At 39.2% G+C, this 24,192-nt stretch overlaps 1 protein-coding gene across 1 annotated transcript; it reads left to right on the top strand.

Annotated features, from left to right (window-relative positions):
- On the top strand, positions 1-23,052 carry LOC132129130 (constitutive coactivator of PPAR-gamma-like protein 2). Its single transcript, XM_059540594.1, has 16 exons — positions 1-1,258; positions 4,822-5,068; positions 5,157-5,239; positions 5,394-5,522; positions 5,640-5,742; positions 6,208-6,281; positions 6,381-6,667; positions 6,763-7,009; positions 8,170-8,341; positions 8,850-9,099; positions 9,244-9,358; positions 10,876-11,085; positions 11,176-11,401; positions 11,491-11,617; positions 17,664-17,727; positions 17,827-23,052. Exons 1-16 carry the CDS (start codon positions 746-748, stop codon positions 18,106-18,108), a joined length of 3,129 nt encoding a protein of 1,042 aa, XP_059396577.1. The 5' UTR covers positions 1-745; the 3' UTR covers positions 18,109-23,052.
- The last annotated feature ends 1,140 nt before the right edge of the window (positions 23,053-24,192 follow it).

The following is a 24,192-nucleotide window of genomic DNA, read 5'->3' as shown; positions in this document are numbered from 1 at the left end:
TTGCATGAAAGTATGTTCCTCTCCTCAACATGAAGTCGTGAGTGAGACAGAGAGCGAGGGAGCTTACGTCGGGCTTTTGTTTTTGTTTTATTTTAGTTGTTTTACTTTATTTTCCCCTTAATTATTCATCTCATTCCGAATCGCGGCAGCCCCTGATTTGTCTCGACTAGCTGACGCGACAATCACGCCGGGATCTTCGCTAACTGGCTAACTGCGCGAGCTAGTCTGTTAGCCACAAACTGTAGCTCTTATAACTGTTAACCATCACAGGACATACTGTTTTACTAGCGGCTAGAGTTGGTCTGAATTACCTAACGCATCATGTTGGATAGCAACGGCGTATTTGTTGTTTAGTTTGCAGCTAGATGAGATACAAGTAGGATTATATTTTTATGTTACCAACATTGTCGACATAACTGTAGCGCGCGCGCCGTTATCCTCAGCGTTACGTTGCACACAGTGCAACACTGTAATTGATCAACATAGAAATACTGTAGCGGGATTATAATATTGACATAGTAAGGAATGGACACAGACTGCATTTGCACGACCAAACGTACAAAATAGCCACGCTTATCTGAAATCTTACAGAGGGTCGGTTGACAGTTGCATTTCTGGGATAATTTTACAAGACATTTCAGCTCTTTAGTTATTCAAGTATAACCGGATAGATCTAGTTCCGAGCACACAGCCTAGAAATTAACTTCTTAACAAGCTTCATCCATTTCACGCGATCAGACACAATATGGGAGTGCAAGGGTTTCAGGAGTATTTGGAGAAACGCTGCCCTGGGGCGGCAGTTCCAGTAGATCTCCTCAAGCTCGCCCGAACGGTAGGCCGTCAGCCCCCACACCACCTCCACCACCACCACTACCACCATCCCAGCTCGCTGCCTCCGCCTCCCCCGCCAGCGCGCATTCTGGTGGACGCGGACTCCGGCCTTCAGCGGCTCTACGGGGGCTACCAGACCGACTGGGTTTGTGGAGGCGAGTGGAATGCAATGCTCGGCTATCTGGCGGCGCTGTCCCAGGCCTGTCTGTACCAAGGCGGACTGGAGCTGGTGGTGGTGTTTAACGGAACGCTTGGGAAGGACCGCTGGCCGGAGTGGGCGCGACGGGCGCAGGGGCAGCGACAGACCGCACAGCTCATCGTCAACCACGTCGGAAGCAAGGCCACGCCCCCCCCGCGGGCCTGGTTCCTGCCCCCGGCCTGCCTGAGCCACTGTGTCCGCCTCGCCATGTTCCGATTCCGCGTGCGGGTGAGTGGCCTGATGTCCTCTTCGAGAGGAATGCTGGATTGGGATGTATTTTTAGCAAGATTCTTCCGTTTTTACATTTAGATATGGAGACATCCTGACAATTTGTGCTGCAAATGCATTGTCAGTTTCAGTTATTTGTTTCATTTTAACAGTGTTAGTAAAGCCAGTAAAATAATCTTCCATTTCCATTAAACTGTGATTTTAAAGGTGCACTTTTCCCTCATCATAGTTTTACACGCAACTAATCATTAATATTTTCAAAAATGTTTTGAGTCATATAACGTTACAGATGAGACTCCAGTCAAAACAGAATATTAAAAAAATATATTTTGCATAGAGTGGGTCTCCTCATGAAGGCTGCCACGTTATGATCACGTGACTAGCCGAATGCTTCTTGATTTATCTTAGTAACCCTCTGACACTTTTGCAGACCGTAACTTTTTTTTTTTTGATTAAAAATGATCCGAAATCAACATTTTATCAATACCATAACCAGCCAGTGTTTAAAGCTATCGCCTTTACTTTTCACAACGGTTATCTTATAATAATGTTTCTAATTTGAGTGGGTCAGGTCGGTTTTCGCGGGAAATTCGAGCATGCTGCTGCGTCATTACGTCACGTCTGTAAACATAAAGAAGTTGTCCCGGCTAGTAGACTATCATTTGAGGATCCTTTTTCTTCTTCTTTTAGAGTTTCATTTGAGGATCCTGCAGGTGGCCGATCATTTATAGCCTTTTCTCACGGCAGCCAGAATAACTAAATGTATAATTTTGATGGCAGATTGTAATCCATAAAGGATTATGTGTTTATGAAACTAAATTATATTCCAGTTATAAATGTGCTTCTGATTACAGACAGCCTGGGATTACAAAGATTTTATATTTGAAAGAAAACCAGTTTGAAGGGAGCATAATCTGCTTTTTGGGTTAAAAGAATGTATTAATATGAAATTCAAATGGTATGACAATTAAGCCCAATTTATACTTCTGCTCGGACCTACGCCATAGCCTACGCATAGACGCACTCCCTTACGCAGTAGTCTGACGTGCACCTCTCCAAAATCAAACAGCGCGTCAATTCTATGCAGACTGCAAGCGCTGTGATTGGTCTGCTGGAACCCCTCCCTCTGTATGTGATTGTTTTGTGTCTTTATATGCAATAGGGCTGCACTAACTAATCTATAAAATCGATTATTATCGATAATGAAAATAATTGACAACGATTCTCATTATCGATAAGTCGGGGTCTGCCCACAGTGCACGTACAACTGCAGCCAGTCGCATCAAATTACATCACTGAATAACGCATTTCTGTGGGGAAAATGCATCTGCAAATATTGGAGGAAACCGAATGAGCTCATGCAGGAAAAGTACGTCATCCAAGCTGCCCAAAACATGATAAATCTTTATTTTAAGCTTCAAGCTGATGCATTAGCATAATGGCTTGCCTGTCAGACGCTTGTAAAGATACGTGTGTGTGTCCTTGGTGCAAAAAACGTTATCTGTAATTGTAACAAATTCACGCAAGCCTTTCCATTTTTGCAAAAAGGCCCTCCCTAACAGGCTTCGTTCAGTTGAAATCTTTACTGAAAGAGCACCAACGCGGCGGGCGCGCTTGTTAAACATACAGAACACAGAGAGGCGAGGGAGACAATATTCAGCGCAAAAACATTAATTGTGATGAAATATCTGTTGTTTAACATTTATATTTAGCTTTAAAAGTCAACATGCAGTGTTAGTAATTTATGAGAGTAGGAACCTGTGAAGGGACAGCAGCGTGTAATTGTCTGAATATAAATATCAGACGCTTTTACAGGATGCAGTTTAATATATTTTAATGTTACACCTTATATAAAACAAAAAAAGCAAAGAAGTGTCTTGTTTATTATACTACATAGCTCTGTACATCACTAGTTGTCTGCGACAAACAGTGTTGATCTGCCGTGATGCAAGTCCTTGTGGAGATTGAAAGAATGCCATCTTTTCCTGTTCCGTTGTTGTCTCCTTTTTGAAGTTTTAAATAATGATTTGATATTTATTTGCTGCCGTCACGGCTATAATGCTTCTCCAACGAGCCGCTTCTTCTGCTTTTGTCGTGGTACTCTGGGTTACACCAGCAACAGGCCTGTGGACACTGCAGACTAGCGGTTAGCATCTGTACTGCACGTCGACACGGACAGTGACACAGAAATAGAAATAAAAAACTGACACACAGCCTACAGCATAGGTCCGACACAGAAGCATAAATCAGCCTTTAGATTAGACTTTAGATTAGAAATCTACATGCTAATACACACTATACTCATAGTCACCAATGCTGATGTTGTTAACATTAATCATTTGAGAATAAAGTATAACAATAATAATAATTTGAATGGTTTGATGTGATAAGAGCTAAAGTATCTTTAGATTTAATCCCCATTGGTAGAAAGATTTATGGTATGTTTTTTTCCTTAGTTGGTCAGAACAAGCGTGGCAGACTTGTTACTTGTTCAGATGACAATATACCGTATTTTTCGGACTATAAGTCGCACCTGAGTATAAGTCACATCAGTCCAAAAATACGTCATGATGAGGGAAAAAACATATATAATTCGCACTGGACTATAAGTTGCATTTATTTAGAACCAAGAGAAAACATTACCGTCTACAGCCGCGAGAGGGCACTCTGTCTTCAGTGTAGACTATAGGAGAACTGAGCAGTATAGAGGGACCTTTCGCAGCTGGAGACGGTCATGTTTTCTATTGGTTCATTTCTCTCGGTTCATGTCAAATTAATTGATAAATAAGTCGCACCTGACTAAATGTCGCAGGACCAGCCAAACTATGAAAAAAAGTGCGACTTATAGTCCGGAAAATACGGTACAGTACAGTGCAAATTCTTATTTGGGTCATATATTCCAAGACGTAGGCTAGAATCGGGGATTGCAAAGGACATTAAATATCCACTGACTGCCACACACTCCTCAAAACATGAGATTCATCCGCGCTGGAGCCGCACTGACTCACAACCCACTCAAGCTAGATAATTCCACACACAGCTGAAATTCCAGGTTTTCAAACGGAGATCGCGACAAAGAGGCAAAACTTACGGAATGAATTTCTAGCTAATATGGATTTCTAGCTAATGTGTGTTATAAAGTTGACATATTAGAATTTCTAACTTTGCTACAGTACCTTGTAAAATATTGATATTCAACACAATTTGACACTACAAGGGAAATTGCTGCAACACTTTCCGCAACATTCAAAGTATTTTCTTGTCAACTGAAACTCTGATGCCCGAGATACCTCAGTCCTGATAGCGCTGAGTAAGATTATATAATAATAACATAAGACAAGCATATTACTATTACTAATGCACCCGAACTGTAAAGTAAAAAAAAAAAAAGAACATTTCTGTTCTTATGTCACATCAGCCAGTGCAACAAAAAAAAGTAACTAAGTGCACCTTTGAGCTGGATGGTTAGAGTGCTGTTTGATCATAAGTTCAGAGCAATAGGAGCTTGTCTATCAGTAGATCACAAGAATACATAGTCTACTTCCGCCCTGCTTGTGTTTTAGGTGGTACAGACCCTGGAGGACCACCATCAGGAGGTGCTATCCCTGTACAGAGACTATGGTTTTCAGGGTCTGATTGCACAGGACTCAGAGTTTGCCCTATGCAACGTTCCAGCCTATTTCAGCTCCCACGCTCTCAAGCTCTCCTGGAATGGCAAGAATCTGACCACTCACCAGTACCTGCTATCAGAGGCAGCTCGCCAGCTCGGCCTCAAGACCCAGCACCTGCCCATCTTTGCTGCTCTTCTAGGTAAGTGAAACTGCAGATTTCTGGTTAAAGGTGTGACTTTACTTTTTAAATATATTGTTTGGTTCTAAATGTGGGTCTTTAAAAACAGGTAACCACATTATGCCAGATGAAGACTTGGCTGCCTTTCATTGGAGTCTGCTAGGCCCAGAACACCCTCTTGCCTCTCTAAAGGTGCTTATACAATTTGTCATTTCACACATTTTCAGACATTTTTATTCTTCTATATTTGTAATCGATGATGTAGACTTAAGCATCCTTGAGCATTAGTTTTATCAATATAACCCATTCTTTTAACTTCATTCTTTGTTTTCCTTTCTCTGTTCAGGTAAGGGCTCATCAGTTAGTGCTCCCTCCATGTGAGGTTGTTATTAAGGCTGTATCTGAGTATGTGGCCTCCATCAAAGATCTTGGGAATTTAGATTCGGTGGCCAAGGATGTTTTCAAGCAGTCACAGGTGAAGCATTGTCTGTGTTAACGCATGCATTTTCATGTACTTCTTTTTTACAAATTTAGTGTTATTACCTTAAAAGCTCATCATAACATGGGGACTGTGCCATTTTCTAACCTCCAGTCACGAACCGAAGATAAATTTGAGAGGTTTAAGAAGGCAGTGGAATATTTTTCAGCAGCCAGTAAACCAAGACCTCTCTCCATGGGACCTTTTCCTTACCTCTGTAGGTATAATGTGGTGTTTGAAGTTCATTCACAGTACATACACTCCCGTTTGAAATGTTTTCAACAATGATGTTTATAAATGTTTAATGATCACCAAATCAGCACATAAGACAGATTTCTGAAGGATCATGTGACACTGAAGACTGGAGTAATGGCTAATGAAAATTCAGCTTTGCCATCTCAGGAATAAATTACAGTTTAGTATATAGTTTAAATAGAAAACCGTTTTAAATCGTAAAAAAATATTTTACAATATTACTGTTTTTACTGGGTTTATTTTTATTAAATGCAGCTTTGACAAGTGTAAGAGATGTCTTCTTTAAAAATGTAAAAAAAAAAAAAAAAAAAAAAAGTACAGACCCCAAACCTTTGGACAGTAGTTTTCAGAAGCCATAAAACAAACTTTGACATCAATCAGGTTATACTCCTACAATATTCATTCGGGTTCCTGGCTCTTCTTTTAGTTCCAGGCTTCGGGCCTAGTCAGTTTAGCGGACCTCCAGGCCATATGGGGGCAATGCAGCCTTTAAAAGCTCAGGTAATTTTCTTTACAAATTTGTAAGTGTAGTGCTTGAAATCATGTTTATTTTCCAGAAACTGATTTCAGCCGATCTCTTTATTTTGCTGTTCTCCACAGTTTGGTCCACCCCAGGTGTCAGGTGTTAAGGTGCCTTATCCAGGTGGGCTCTACGGACCCAGCCCTGCCACTGGTCCAGCCCTTTTATGCCAGAACCCAACTCAGCCTCTGCAGGACTGTAATGATACACTAGTTGAGAAAATGGGTTTTGCTGATTGGTCTGCTCCATATGATTCCTCTCAAAGTGGAAATCGACAGCCCAATCATCACACTGCTGCTCCTACAGGCCCCTCCCCCTCATCATCTTCATCTTCAGATGGGGAGGAGCAAAATGACACCAGCACTAAGTGAGTCTATATTGTACAGAATCTGTTCATTATGTTGTACACCTGCAAGCAATCTGCTATTCAGAGCAAAATGAAAAATTCATTTTCTTTCGTAGTCATTTGGCTGACAAATCTACAAGATGGGAAGATCCCAGTGGACGGGGCAGCAGTGGCTCTGGGGACGGGCACCATGGTAATGGAAGTGGGCCGTCCATTCCATCATTGCTGTCCATGCCAACGCGGAGTCACATGGACATCACAACCCCACCCCTTCCACAGGTCAGTGCCGAGGTGCTGAGGGTGGCAGAACACAGACACAGAAGAGGACTCATGTATCCACAGATCTACCACATCCTGACCAAGGTACCAAAGTCACACAGCATGTGCTCAGAAATTCTGCGAGGGTTTCATCCCTAATATTTCTTGCTGCTGAATCTTCAATAGAATCTGAATCTTTACTCAAGTTTCTGAGTTTTTACTTTAATAAATGAACTCTAAATTAACATGTGGCTCAATTTCTCTTTTCGGTCTTTTTATGCATTTAAGATCAGTATTATTGCTTATGTTTATGTGATCTGTATTTTAAAATTAATTATAAACTTTAGTGTTTAAATGGGAGTTTAATAAGAATATACCAAAATTTGTTTACATTTATGGTGACAAATGCCCTGAAAACCCACTTAAAGGTACAGGTTGTAGGACCTGCCACTAGAGGGCGCACTACCAAAACAATAACAATGCGTGGTTTGGTGACGCTAAGAAGGATAGTGGAATGATGGGATTTGTTGTCTTCTACCTAACCGCTGACGGCCATCAATCAGACGGAAAGATACATCATGGATTTAATTGATTACTGTTTAGTCAGATGATATGAAAATGATTACCACTTGTTCAACAAATATATACACTCGTGTACCTTTCAACACAATAATTGGGCATACATAGCAAACGCGAGTAGATTACATACAAAGTCAATGCAAAGACGCGTTCAGACTATGGATCCGACGCGTCCTCATGTGGGTATAGAAACGCGATGCCCCGCAATACTAATCTTGTTGATCGTTATAATAGCATACGTTTTCTGTAAAGATACAAATCAAAACAACTCACCTGTCGAGTAAAACACAAGCGAGATCGGCATCTCTTTCTAGTTGAAGTTTGTCGCGAAGCTACTTCCGCATTTGTCCACGACACTGTTGTCATGTGGTTTCTACGTCAGAAAGGCGGTAACAAAGGGTAACTAACGTCATTGACAGGCGACTGCACTGCCCCGTGTCACTGTTTAGAATGGGCATTTTTACAAGTAGTTGAAAACATTACAGATATTGTTAGTAATCAGCTGGACAAATTATATAACACTAGCCTAGTGGTTTTTGGATATTTTACTGCAAATATCTTACAAATTGTACCTTTAATGTATCAAAAAAGTATCTAAATAAAACCTGTCAGAGCTCTAACACTCTTCTCTCTGTCCCTTTCACTGTTTCTCCCTTCCTTTCTCTCTCTTTTCTGTCACCTCTCAGGGGGAGATGAAGATGCCAGTGTGTATAGAGGATGAGTGCAACCCCGACCTGCCTCCTGCTTCTCTACTTTTCCGTTCTGCCCGCCAGTATGCCTACGGGGTGCTGTTCAGCTTGGCTGAGACCCAGCGGAGGCTGGAGAGACTGGCCATGCGCAAGCGTAGTCCAGTTGACGGTGAGCATAGACCTCGGTTAGATTAGATTGTACAAAAGCATGCACGTTTCAAGTGTTGTCACAATTCCAAATAAGTCAATAGCTAATATCAATGCCAGGCAACTTTTGAGATTCTCTATGCTGATTTCAGTACCACAGCAAAAATGAATGTGCCATTCAACGTTAATGTTTGGGTTAAATATTAGCAAGTTACATTAAGACAATGGGCCTTTACTTGTTGAATAAGTAAACACTGCTTGTTTTCCATGGTTATAATAATACAAAGTTATGAGTAAATATTAATAAACTCAAATTGCCAGATAAAAAGTTGTAAGTGTATTTCCTCTTTAAACATCTCTAAATAATGAAAATATTGTCACGTGTGTTTGGAGAATTAGCTCTTGTTTTGTGTTGCTTTTAATAATGCAGATATTTTGCCCAGCTGTATCTCCTCTTGCTGTGACAAAGACAGAATCAAAGTAAGATGAAAATGAATCCAAATGTGTCTCATTTCTGTACGACTCCGCAGTGCCTCCGGTGATTGTAAAGGAGTGGTGTGCCAGTAAAGCTAAATCTGCCCTGACCCCAGAGCTCGTTCCAGCCCTGTGTTTCCGCGAGTGGACATGTCCAAACCTGAGGCGGTTGTGGCTGGGCAGAGCGTCTGAGGACCGTAGCCGTCGTACACGAGCCTTCCTAGCATGCATGCGCTCTGACTGCCCTGCCCTGCTCAACCCGACCTGTGTGCCATCTCACCTGCTGCTCATGTGCTGTGTGCTCAGGTACCTTGATGAGATGAAATCACTGTAGACCTGTTTCTCATTGGGCATTGACATATTGGAGTTGTTTTTACTGAAAGACTGGTTAAGTAGATCAGCACTGAATCAGTAGCTCCTGGAGTCTTGAACGGTATTGTGTGTTTACAGGTATATGATGCAGTGGCCAGGGGGTCGTATTCTCCAGCGCCATGAGCTTGATGCCTTTTTGGCTCAAGCTGTGTCCAACCAGCTCTATGAGCCTGACCAACTTCAGGAACTCAAGGTAAGGCATTTCTCATTAACTCTAAAGCAATCAATTGACTTTAAAATGACTTATAATATATGTATGATAGCAATGAGGCAATAATAATTGGTTCAAATAAAATATCAAAAGCAAGTAATCATATGGTTTTACTGAACAAAACATCAATACAATCATATCTTATGTTTATCATGTATTATATCAAATGCCTGCAAAGGGCGACATGCCCTGACAATGTTTTTACACTTCATAGCGTGATCCTTGTTTAACTAAACATTTCATTCAAATGTCCACTTAATTTTTTATATTTGACCAATTCTTTAGGATCGAAATACTACTTTTACAAGAACATGTGGACATCAAAACATGTAAACTCAAAGCAAGGGTTTACTTTTTATTTTAAAGTCACGATGAACAGTTAGCATATTTAGAGAGATAGTGATGTAGTCCTGTGTTGGCATAGGTTTCTAAAAAATTATCTACCTTATAAATCTGAATGGTGCACATTGTTTTCAGATGAACGTTATAAGCAACTTCAGACTCACAGCATATGCAAAGATGGAGTTTGAGATGGTCTCCGCATGTAAATGATAACTGTTTGTGTGGAGCAGCATTTACTGTGTGTGAACAGAGCACGTAACCTACACACATATAAAAAAAGCACACATTAAACCCGCAGCGCATATATTTAATTGAACCGCAACCTTTGTGAATTTACAATAGCACTATGCTTTATTATACGTTATAAAGCAACACAGACTCAGAGCAGATGTGGAGATGAGTTAATGTGTGGAGCAGCATTAACTGTGAACTGAGTCTCTCTGTGGTACTGAAAACACTGGATCCTCAGCTGTTTACGTTTAATGTAACAAAGAACACCAAGCTAAATCATGATTTCAGTTTGACATTGCTTTATTGCAAGTAAATTTTTACTTTTTTTATTATATGAATTTGAAAAGATCCACAAAAAGTATTTTTCTTATCATTGACCAAATACTTACTAATAGCATTTACTTTAGAGAGCAACTTAAAATATGTACTTTTAAAAGTATCAGCTGTTCCTGACATGTTTCTGTTTAAAGATTAAAAAAATTGAGTTACACTGCTTAAAGCAGATAGATAGATAGTTGTGGTTTGAGACTGAAGCACATTTGCATGTGTTTGCATGTTCTTATATAACTGTACAGACCCAGATTACAGTAAAAAGCTGTGGGAGGCAGGATTGAATTGAACACTGCACAAAGCATACCCCATGCACTCTTTATCTTTGTATCTTCTACGTTTTATTAAATGTTCATTCACAACAATTTTGACAGGATTTGCTCAACTCAACTTCAATAGCTGTATGTCACAGAAAGCAAAAGTTTCAAGGCAAAAGATTTCTTTAAAATAGATACTGTCTTTCAACCGTCAGGTTGTCAGTAATCTGCTTTGAAAGAGCTCTGTGAAATCTGAAATGACACCCTACTGTGACCTTTACCAGGCTCAGGCCAGACATGCCGCTGGATCATATTTGTACTCTTTGACTCTGATATCAGGTGGAGAAGGTGGATAACCGTGGGGTGCAGCTGGCCTCTCTGTTCATGAGTGGAGTAGACACTGCCTTGTTTGTGAATGACGTTTGTGGACAGCCCTTGCCATGGGACCACTGCTGCCCGTGGGGCTTTTTTGATGGGAAGTTGTTCCAGAGCAGGCTAGCTAAAGCCACCAGGGACAGAGCCTCATTACTTGATATGTGTGAAGGCCAGGTAACAAACGCATAGGTGCATCCACATTTCTTTAGTATTTATCAGTATTTAAGGGTTTTTTGTAATAGTCTTTGTCACTTTTTCCTACAGGAAGAGCTGGTTTCGAGGGTTGAGAAAATGCGTCAGGCCATTCTGGAGGGCATCAACCTGTCTCGGCCGCCTCCCCCACCTCCACCAATGCCACCCCCTGCATTCCTCCCCCCTGCCATGGTGCCCCCTTTCTACCCCATGCATCCTCTGTACCCTCCTCGCCCAATGGGCTCCATGCCACCTCCTCCACACCATTACCACCAACACCGACCCAGAGCCTTCCCAGGTCAGACCTTCCTCTCATTTAGCATATTTAGTTAATTTTCTCTACCTGCCTTTTGGGTGTCACTAAGTCGTTTTCTGTAACTCTTTTAGGAATCCAGTCTATACCTCCCCAGGGTGGCAAGCTGGAAATAGCTGGCATGGTTGTTGGTCAGTGGGCTGGGAACAAACCAGTCCGTGGCAGAGTCAATTTGCAGGTGGTGTCAGTAGGAGGGAGAGGGTGAGTCCATTCTGTGTCATATAATAGTGTCCATATAGCTGATTATAAATGGTGGTATTTATGGTTATTTATGGACTGCTTGTGAGGGCTCCTCTCACTCTGCTGCTCTTGATCTTTATTAAAGGGGGCATAACACACACAGTTTCACCAAATCTCATGTTAATCTTCACATGTACAAATCTCCAAAAAGTCTTTAGTTTTATTATATTTATAAAAGAAAGATAGAGTTTTACGATTCTCTCTGGAAAAAGCAGTGCTCCTGGAGGCTCGCCGTGAGCGGAGCTAAAGAGTGACGGGCACTTGAACATGAATGCCAACATTTGATGCCATTTCACATACCATCTGCAGTTCTGAATCATGACCAGGATCTTTTATAGCTGGGACCACTTTATTTATAAACCTTCCGTCAGCAAACATGCTTGTGAAACTCCGTTACTGCCCCGGAAAAACAAACTGCATCCACTGTTTACATAACACTGGGTTCTTTATGATGCTGCACAAAGTTATCTTTCCCTTACAACCAAAAATACACTTGGAATAAAAGACTTTGGAAACAGTCTTCCCGAGCAAGTCCCATGCAGCATTGCTCTAGCTCTGGTCAATGCGTTTTTCCAGGATAAATGCCCATATATATAAGGAGTTCAATCCTCATCTATGTCATGAAGAGCCATGATCAAAAAAAAATTCTCCAGAACTTTTATATACCTTGAAGTAAGATTTTTGGCACAAAAATACTCCGTCATATGACCAATCTGTTTAGTTTTTTTAAACCTTGTCCATGCTTAGCATGAGAATCCAACTCTTTTAACAGTGTAAACAACTCTGAATGCATGAAACAACATTGTACCCACCCTTTAACTCTCAATTGCACAACCTACTGCTGAGGTTTAGTTGCAGCAAGTGGAGATTTTAATGCAGTGGACTCTGACTATGTCAGACTTCGTACTTCTGCTCAATTTCAGTTCGCTTCTGTACTCAGTCTGAGATAGCATACCATCTCCCAGATTTCCTCCGGCTCCGCAACAGCCGTCCAATCAACGAACAGAGGGTGGGCTGAGAGCCGTGACGTAGACGCTAAGCGTAAGCGCCCAACTTAAGATTGTAGTTTAGGTTAGGGAAATCGAAAACGATCGCGGATATGGAGACACGGGATGCAATTCACTCTGTCGTGGAGAATATTCCCTGCATTTGCCTAAAAAAGCCAGAACAAGAAGTGTTTTTGTTTTACATTTTGAATAGAGGTGATGATGTGGCCCTACTCCAGACAGGTTTTGGGAAAAAGTTTAATTTATCAACTGTTACCGATCGTCATCGAGAAACTGGGGAGACCAAAGTCCGTCAAGGCTATAATTGTGATTGTGTCCCCCTTGGTTGCTCTCATGGAGAATCAGGTTAAGGAGGCAGCAAACTTGCTTGGTTTTGTTTTCATAGCATTCCTGTGTTTACAGAAGACGTTTGAGGTGGCTGAGCCGGCGAATAACACACGTCATAACCAAATGTAATGTGATTGGTAGGGCTGGGCGATATGGACAAAAAGTCATATCCCGATATATTTAGGCTGAATATCGCTATACGATATATATCCCGATATTCTTTCCGCAAAGTGAGAGCAAATGTTCTGTCAAAGCCAAATATGACGTCACAAGTAGTTTTATTGAAACCGGCCATTTCAGTGAACAGTTGCAAAATCAACTGAATAAATAGTAAACAGGTTTCTTCACCTGGTTCATAATTAAATGCTCAGCTGTTCAAATAACAATAAAATGTAAAAAAAAAAAAATAATAATACTGCATAACAATAGGACAGGAGTACCTTTTTTGAAATCAAAGCTCCATAAGGTGCACATTTAAAAAAAAAAAATCTTAAAAATAGCCTATAAAATAGGCTATTAAAATAGGCCAATCTTTTTCCTAAATAAATATATTTAAATGAGAAAAGTACAATATAAATTTTTTTTAGTTTTACAACTATAATGGCTTATTAAAATCAAAACAGATTTTATTCTCCTTTCTAACAAATCCACAGATGCAAATAACGAACATCACAAAAGAATATGACAAACCCTAGTAACTTAAGGGCAGCATTTACATATAAAGAAAGAACAAAAAGTGATCAGTTTAAGAACATTTTTTTTAAACATCAGCCTGAGGTTACCTTTTCCTTTTTGTTAACTCAATTTCTTATCTGAACAGTCTCAACCAGTTGCACAAGAAACAGATTATCAACTCAATAAACATTTTCCCCCTCTTTTTTTACTTTGATAAACAGTAATGCTGTCTTGAGGTAGACATTAGAAGACAGACAAGCGTATCCTCCTTCGTTTAAAGATTTTGTGTAAGAAACACCAGCCTGTCAACAGCATCCGGCTTCAGAGATGCTCTGTGGCAGGTCACGATATTGCCACTACAGCTGAAAACCCTTTCGGAGGGTGAACTGGTAGCTGGTACCAAGAGATACTTTTTTGCCAGGTGGCTCAGAGATGGAAAGAAAACTTCATGATCCTTCCACCACTTGAGAGGATCAGTGTCACTCTCCACACTTGCGGACTGCAAGTAACTTGACTGTTCATTTTCAATAGCCTCCCTCTTGGTTGGTGCAGTGGTGGTGGCTGTGCGCTTCTTGAAGAAGCTTGCCAGTCTCTTAGCTTTTGGTGCTACTGCTGCTTCTCCATCTGCAGGCTCAGGCACAGTGGGCACACATAGGCAAGGCCGTTGACAGCTGCTCTGATCAGCCAGTAGCGTCTCCACCTCCAAGACAGCTCTGTGCTTTAATGCATCGACTTTTTCACTTGGGATGTAGGTGGCCCTGAACCGAGGATCCACAAATGAAGCCATCTCCAAAAGGTCAGTAGTGGCTGGGTCAGAATATTTGCTGTTGAGGTACTCAACAATGCTGGTCTTGATCGATTTACAAAGCTCGCTATCACCCTCTTCACATGCCAGGAGACTTTCGTTAAAAAGGTGCAGCACAGGTTTCACATATGATAGAGTGACGTACTCCTCACCTGATAAAGCATCAGTAAAGTCCTGGAGAGGTTTCAGGACCTTTTGGACTGCTTCTAGGACCTCTAAGTCCTGCCAGGTAGGGACAAGATGCCTGGTCTTTTTGTCATTAGACAGGACTTTGGCCAGTGCTCCTTCCTGCTCCAGGACTCTCTCTATCATCTGCTGCCTGGATCCCCAGCGTGTGGCAGACTCGGTTATGAGTTGGTGACTTGGCAGACCCAGCTGAATCTGGACTTCAGCAAGATGTCTCCTTTTCTTCCAGCTGTACGAAAAACAGCTTACGATTCTTTTGCACAAAGAAATGGCCCGGGTGACACGCTTGTCATTCATGCCATGTCCTGTCAGAATCATAAATAACTATTAAACAAATGTGCTTATGCGAGAAATTTGACTCTGGTTTCACTTTAACACATTCATACAACTAATCCAAAATCAAGCTTTAGAAATATTCTGCATTAATATTATTTTCTTGTTTCATAGTTTATTTTTTTAATCAACACCAGTACTGATCACAAATATTATATTTTTTTCTGAATTTTAATCATGTAAGTGATTTTTATGTATTATTATTTTTGTATAATTTATAAATGATGACTCTACTGTATGTACATTTACTCGTGTTCCGTTCTTGTTGTTGTTCTTAGTATTTAATATTAATGCTATTTTTTAATGCTACTTCATATTTCTACTCCACTAAAAACTCCACAATGTCTAGGCATATGTGTCAACATTAGTTTCTAGTTACTTTGCAGTTTGCTATTTTCAATCCAGAGAAAAAACTATAGTCTATCATAATAGCTAAATATATATGTTACCTTGATGATAACAACAGGCTAACCAGCATTTTAAAGTCATAATTACCTCACCTTTACCAGCTGTAACATTAAAGTGGTAAATACATCAATGCATCACTAATTATTATCCAATAACGGAAACCTAATAAAAATGGTTCTGAAATCTACCATTCTGTATTGTAAATGATTTTACATTTAGCACTTTAAGTTTTGTGTTTTATTAATCTATTTAACCTATATTTAACAATACATACTGCATTTCAACGGACACCTGGCCAAGACAGCAGCATAAAACACAAAGTTGCAGACAGACACACAAAGGAAAATAAGGAAAAACTAACATTTAGTTTTTGATTAAAGTAAAATATCTGAATACTCCTTACAACACTGCACTCACCAATAGCCAAGTGCAGTCTGTGACCGAAGCACTGCATCCTCAGCCACTCGTTCAGCTCAACCGCTTTGACGATGTTGCTCCCGTTGTCGGTTGTTATAGCAACCAGATACTTTTCTTGGAGTTTCCAGCTTGCAATTGCGTCCTGCAGGGCCTCAGCTATGTGCTCACCGGTGTGGTCCTGGGGGAAATAACTTGTTTGCAGACACGCTGTTTTCATCTCCCAGTCTTGAATGAAGTGAACTGTTATGCTCATGTAAGGCTCACACGTCCTGCTCGACCACATATCGCTGGTCAACGCAAAATGGGTCACGTTAGCGAGCCGGTCAGCAAGGCCCTGTCTGATTTCAGTGTACATTTGTGGCAGTGCTTCTCGTGCAAAGTAGTTGCGACTGGGAAGCTCATATCTCGGGTCCATAGTTTTCAGTAGCTTTTGGAATCCGATTTGTGCCACAGTTGCAACGGGGACCATATCTTTAGCAATGTGGTAGGACACCGCTTTAGTTATAGTACACCACTTGACACTTTTCTTTTCATAAGGCACATTGCGGGAAAATGAAGTTTGCAGTGAGCTTTGTTTCGGGGCTGGAGCTTTTTCGGGTTGTCGATGGCTTGCGGCTGGGGCTTCTGCAGCGCACAGTTTCAAAGACTCTTCGTACTGCAGTTTGTGCCACTGTTTTAGGTGGTGAAAAAGATTTGTAGTGCTTCCACCCCTGGCTGTAACTTGTTTATTGCACTCCCTACAAATAACGTGATGTTGTTGCTCATCTGATACTTTGAATCCGAACCATCTCCAAATTACTGAGCCACTGCTTTTTCTTTTACTAACCAATTCCTCCGTGCGCTCCGCAGACGTAGTTGCTTCCTCAATGTTTGTTGAAGAGTGGCTCTGTGCCTGCACCCCCCCCCCCCCCCTCGAAGAGGAGGGGCGGTGGCGCGGGGAGCAGCGCAAATTTGAACTATATCGATATATGCGATATGGTCTAATTCCATATCGCATCTAAAAATATATCGATATATTTTTTATATCGATATATCGCCCAGCCCTAGTGATTGGCTTATGGGTACACCAATGATTTTAAACTTCAGACAATTGCCCCCTTCATGAGAAAGTAAACGCTTGTAAATTATGCCCTTCCAGACTCTGTTTAATGGCCTAAATTTTACCCGTTGAAAACATTGTATTACCTGGTAAAGATGGTATATATTAATTTATATTGAATAAATATAAATAAAAATATGCAGTGTTTCCATTTGTGTGTGTTATATTGTTATATATATATATATATATATATATATATATATACATATATATATATATACATATATATATATATATACATATATATATATATATATATACATATATATATATACATATACATATACATATATATATATATATATATATATATATATACATATATATATATATATATATATACATATACATATATATATATATATATATATATATATATATATATATATATACATATATATATATATATACATATACATATATATATATACATATATATATATACATATACATATATATATACATATATATATATATATGTATATGTATATATATATATATATATATATACATATATACATATATATATATATATTTTTTTTTTTTATTATTTCAAATGATAAATTCCAGCCCAAAAAATCCAATGATTTAATGTCATTAAACATGATTGTTTGTACCAAAAACATTTTTCATAGATGTATAATTCTCTCTGCTATTATGTACATTTTACTGTGCTTATCTGTTAATAAAGAGGATGTTATTGTTTTATGTACACACATATGTATCTGTTTCTTTTTCATTGTTTTCCAGAAGGGCTAAAGAATTGACCATGAAAGGAAGGGGAGGGAAGAAAGAGACCACCAATAGAACACAGGTCGGTCCAACTCTGGCACTAAATGCTAAACCTCATATTAATGTTGGTGAGCAAGGAGATTTTTTTTCAAAAATTCCCTTTTCCCTTTGTATTTTGTAGATTCTGTCCTCTTCCCCACCCTCCTCCAGCCCCCCAAAGCTCACTGAGGACGCTAAATCGGTGGGTCGGCCCACGGAAGGATCGGGGACTGTGTTACATCAGCTGAACGGCAGCTCTTCAGGAAGCGCCACTGGTCAAGCTATTGACCTGCCACCACTGGCCCAGCCAATCCAGTGTGCCTTAGCCAGCAGAGACAACCAGTCAGGAGATGGGGTGGAGGTAGAGGCCCCTTGTTGCCTTGATGACTGCCCATCAGATGGTGCACTACAAAAAGAGGAGTAATTACATCCCATAATGTAATAAGGAATGAGAGAGTGAGAGGGAATGATCTAAGGTCGACTGCCTTTTCATTGCAAAATTGAATATTTAGGGCACAGTAGCCACTTTGTGTTGTCATGGTATGATTTATGATGCTGCACATGCTGGAAACAACAGATGGACAGTGTCAGGAATGCGGTCTATGTGTCACCTTAAGAGCTGGGTCTGGTTTAAATAACCCATGATTGCACGTCGCCCTGAATCTTCGGATTCTGGACCTCATCCTTTCCACTGGCCCATCAGTGTTGTAGCATCACGAAAAGCTCTCGAGTCTTTTTATTTCGACACTGTTTTCTTTTCAGACCTTAGTACATTAACGGTGACCTTATATGTATGAATTGCCTAAAATGGCTTCGAAAAGCCCCTTATTGCCCAAAGTATATTTGAAAATTGACCTACACAAAATAATTGCACGTGTCAAGTAGCACAGCAGCACCTGCTCTAAAGTTTCCACCACACTGCAAGAATCACTTTATTTGTACTACACATGGCTGTATCTGCAGTGTACCAAGAATTCAAATTCAACACTGCTTTGAATACAGTAGACGAGTGGAAACTGATGGAGAACGTGGGTTGTATTTGTATGTCACAGTGTGCATTCACACACATGGTGGTTCCTTTGTTTTTTTTTAAAGATTATTTTATCAAAGAGTGATTTGCATGTGGAAAAGTTGCTATTGTCTTTAGCACAGGGGCCACGGGCGGCCCAAGAAGTCCAGGTTCAGAGAGGCATGTTTGAGTAACGATAACAAATGGAACAGAAAGATTCGTACGGGTTACAATCAGAATCGCATATCTAGCTCTACTTTGTTGCTTTTTCTCACATGTAGACAATCTTCTTTTAGGCCCACATCCCCTTGAGAATTCACAGCAGTACTCAAGTAGTTCTAAATGAGATATTTAAAGCACCTTATGCCCGAAATTATACATATGCAAGTTCACCCCCTCGAACGAGGAAAAAATACCCTTAAAAATTGATTGTATTGCAACGTAAAGCACTTAAAATATTATTTATCATAGTACTGCGCTATATTGAGACAGTAAATTGGTTAACGTCCTTTTATTAAGCTGCAGACCCTGATTCCTTTTGACAGTTTAACTGTCCAAATACACTTTTACCTTGCGTGTTGTTTACCAGTATGATGTACAAATCGACAACCCATTTGAATGTGAGAACGGAGTGCGTCGTAACCTGCACTTTGTTTAAAAACTGAAAACACACTGGGTTGTCCTCAAACCAGGATAAATAAAAATTGAGGCTTCTGGCAGAGTTAGGGAGGAAGCAGTGTGTTCGGAGGAAACTGTGATACTGTTTGACATCCCAGCCGTTTGTATATAGACCCAAGTGTACATGATCCTATTACTAAATGATTTAGGGGAGTGATTTTATCAGTGGTCAAGAATGCACACAGTCCCTCAGAAAACCTGCTATTTATCATCTCTTTGCTTCATAACATTTTGGTTTTGAGTTTTAGCAGATGCAAACCCTCCCTAACCTCCATTGTGCATGTGTACCATGTGGATGATTTTTGTAAATGTGCATTCTCCCACCATCACTAAAATAATAGTAGTTTTGTTACACGCAAAAAAAAATTAATTGAATGAATCTTAAAATGACCTTTTATTGTGACAAAATCATTTAAAAAATGTAATTTACAAAAAAAAAAAAAAAAGAGTCTGTGCTTCTCCAGACTGTTTTGTGATCAGTCAGTCTCGTCTTGTTTTTGTGACAGTCCTATGAACTCATGCACTTCTAGGTTCAAAACATTACTTCTATTGAGGCAAATAGGCTTTAAAATAAAAACGAACAAAACACCATGATGATTAAAGCTGCACTTGCCATTAGATTGACCATTTTGCATCAGATGGTTAGGAGTTTAATTTTACTTAAATGTTAATGTTAAAATGCATTTTAAAAACATAATACATGTTTTTTACCAATGATTTGTTGGATGTAACGAATGAGAATTTAATTTTAAGAATAACTAGTACACTTGAGAGAGGCTATTGCATTTAATCATAGTTTAAGATCTGTACAATTGACAATGTCAAGATTACACCACAGCTTTCTATTGAAGTTATAAGATGCACCTTATTTTGTTTAGAAGTTAATATTATATTTAGTGCCACTAAAAATATATCGAAAGCTCTTTAAATCAAATTATGGAAGACCCATTATAGTTACATGTCTATGTATATTCTGCAAATTCTCACTCTTAAGAAACCCAGACCGATCAACCCATCAGAAATATCATGAAGACCTGAAGCATGCATTGTTAATGCAGTTTGCTATAAAATAAGTAAATAAAAATGACCATGATATATCAGTGTCAGAATATGACAATACTGGACAGACTTTAAACCACCAATCTTGACTGTAGCATGACCGCCACTATTCGTGAACTAACACCGTCATGCACACTAGAGCATTTTAAACCTCAACCTTAGGTTGTCACGTTTTACTGTGTGTTATGTGCAGTAGTGCTAGTTTTCAAGAGAGGATTTCCAGCATGTTAGTGAATATGAACATGCATACATACCCATTAATGGATTTCCGGCTTCCTCATAATAACAGTAGATCCTTTTAAAAGATTCAGTCCTGTTTCATCTGCGATTAACAGCCGTTTCAGTTAGTTGGGTTTTTGCTCGGTGTGTTTGTCATAGAGTATCAGTAACTCCTTCACATTTAGTTTTAATTGTAATCTAAGATAAGGAACAGCATAAACCGAAATATATAGACACACCAAATAAACATATAATCTTTCTCTCGCTCTCTCTCTCTCTCACACACACACACACACACACACACACACACACACACACACACACACACACACACACACACCATATATCTTTGTTATACCTGTAGAGAGACATTGGTTAGTATGAGGGAGAAAAAAAAAGTAACACCTTCAGATATTAATGTTTTGTCCAGTGTTAATTTCTCTTATAAATATTTGGTTACTTAATTTGCAGTTTCAGATGCTTGGTTCCAAAGTTACCCTCTCCAAAGCTTCTCTGCTTTGCTGTTTTAGATTGCTGCTTAAACTCTCATTCATGCATTTATGGAGATTCACGTGAGAGTAAAATATAGACTAAGAAATATCGAGTTGATCATGAGAAGGATTCTCTGGAGATCAGTGAGGTTGTTAGAATGGCACTGTTTTGCTCCAGATGTTGGTCTTGTTAAAACCGATAAAATATTTGGTAACAAATGCAAACCCTACGCAACCCACCCCCCCACCCCTCATTTCACATTTTTCATGGGCCATGGACATTCATAGTCACAATAACACACAAGTGTTCTCCCTCTTCTTAGCTCTTGTCTATTCATTCTTTTATTCTGGCCTTTGTTTCCCTCACAGCAACTCTCCTTACGTTTTCATACTAACAGTGAGAGATTTGAACTTTTTTTGTAATTAGTCTAATAATCTGTCTGTAAGTAATCTTAGACAAGAGTTGGTAACATTTTCAACAGTGAATCGAAAAATTTTACTTCATCTTTGGTTTCATTTAGTTGTGAAATTGTGTTTTTCTTACTTTTTTTAAAATGTTGTTTCAATAGCTACTCCTTTGACCGTTGCTACATTTAGTATTAACATTTGCTTAGCGGAGATAGCTAGATATTTTCAACTGTAATGATTGCAATTTTCCTCACCTCTATTTTGTATGGTATCGTTCAAACCACTTCACCATTATGATGTAATTGTCACTTATAGAAATAACGCATAACATTGTGTTTGGACTTTTTTTTTCAGTCTCTTTAAAACAGTCCATCTAAAAGCTGATTTATTTTGAACAAATTTTGCTTCCTTGCACACAAAGCAGACTAATACACATTTGTGCAACATATTAATTTTCAACCAAAGTCAAAGTTCTGGATACTACTATTCCAGTATATAGTTAACAGTCTTGGATCCTGTATGTCTAATTATACAGCTACGTGTTTTCAGTAATTGAGCTATTAAAATACTAAGGGGTCCGTAATCAGATACTAAATGAATAAAATGTGTTTACATCTTTTTGGTGAACAGTGGTTTAATCTTGTATCGTCCAGTTTTATTGCTAAAATTAAGATTTCTTTATTTCCTCTCAAGTGGAGCCTTGGACAAAGCTCTTCATAGCGATTAACCCTATAACACTTCTTCAGCTCCCATGCAACATGTATTGTCCCTCTGAAAAAATATAGCTTCAGTGTAGTCATGGATAGGTTAAGTGTGAACACATACTGTAACCATGCGCTCACACACACACAACCAACAGCTATTCTGGTAAAGAGTTTTCCCTGTGCATTCCTGTAGATTTGTGTCTGGACCTCAGATCTGGCTCTTGCTTTATAACTGTTTCCCCTGTATCCTGGCTCTGCCGCCCTTCACTCCACAGGACCACTGGTGTGGTCAGGTTTCAGTCCTAGTCTGATAACAGCAATGTGTTGTGTACAGTGGCCCGCTGACATCCTACATTTTCTGGAAGTATCTGGTCCCCGTTGCTTTCTAGCATGTTCCCCCAAGTCCATCAAGTTGACATCCATTTGTAGGCAACACATTCTGTCGTCTGTTCTTGGAAAACCGATCCGTTCATCAACACAAACGTATTGATGCATGCATCAAGATCTCCAAAAGCTCCAAAAAAACTTGTGAAGTGAAGGGTAAAGTTCATTATTATTATTGCTGTTATGGTTATGATCGTTATTAACAATTTCTCATTTTTAGTATAAAGAAAGCACCTGATTGTTTTGGAAAGAAACTTTTTCTTTTTAATTTGTCTTGCTGTTGTGGTCTGATTTCATGGTGGATTGGGGAGAAAGCCAAAAGGCTCAGCGAGAGTGAAGAGTCAAAGTTGGCAGTCATGTTTGTATGGTTGGGAAATGACTTACAGTGCTGAAATAAAATTTATTCTTTTAGTAAACAGGAGTTTGGTTTTTATTTTTGTTTATTTTGAAGACATTCATTATCTTAACCCCCAAAAATTTGAATAAGGAAAAACTCAAGCTTACAACACTCATAATAATAAATGTTTCTTGAGCAATTAGCATATTAAAATGATTGATTCTAATGAGTGCTGAAAATTCAGATTTGCCATTACAGGCATGCATTCCATATTAAAAGATTTTAAAATGGAAAATAGGACAGTTTAAATTGTATTATATAACAATATTTGTTTGTTATTCATTATGCCTAATGCATTGAATGCTAACACACTGAACTTTATTGTAAAGCGATCAAATTAATAATGTCATTAAGCTAAAAATTTCAAAACATTACTGAAAAGTGTTACAAATTTCAAAAAGGATAATTAAACTCCATATTTTTGTAATATACTATTATTACATGCGGTCTTATTTTTCTTTTTTTTTTAACAAATATCTTCTATGTTCTAGTCCTAATAAATTATCGAATGTCATGACCTTGAGCAGAGCTAAATTAACTGCGTAACATTCAAATCACATTTGAAAACACATTTTAAGCTTAGCTTGATAAAGTACTTAACCACACTTGTAGATTTTTTTAAAAATAGAATATTTTAAATATACTTTTAATTTTCTTATAACAATCACCAAATAGAAAAAGAACCTCCGTGCAATGGATATTAATATTTCTAAGCATACCATTTTCAAAAGGTGATGCAGTTTTTTTCTCCTTTTTTTATTTTCCAATTTGTGACATTTGACAACCACTGCCTATCTGCTCACTCTGTAGTCCACTTAATGATCTAGTCACGATCAGAATGGAAGGCGGATCGGGCAGGTCACCTCAGGGGTAGTTGTGTGTGCTGTGCCTGCAGCAGCTGAGCTGAGCTGGTGTATCTGTGCTCGCTGCTGATGTAAGATGGCGGTATCGTGTACAGTCGCGGTCTCAGGTGAGCGAAACAACACGTTCTCTCTTTGAAATGTCATTGCTGCAGTCACCGTGAACACTGGCGCTGCATTTGCATTCTGTCTTGCACTTGCCTACACACATTTCCGTTAAAACTGATCAATGTTTTAGAATGCAGTTTAATGATTTTCATACCAGGTGCACTAGTGAGGCAAGCGCCATTTTTCGTATT

The sequence above is a fragment of the Carassius carassius genome, chromosome 46, assembly GCF_963082965.1.
Source record: "Carassius carassius chromosome 46, fCarCar2.1, whole genome shotgun sequence".
NCBI lineage: Eukaryota > Metazoa > Chordata > Actinopteri > Cypriniformes > Cyprinidae > Carassius > Carassius carassius.
Note: the sequence above shows the minus strand (reverse complement) of the source record. Positions and strands in the feature narration are given on the sequence as shown.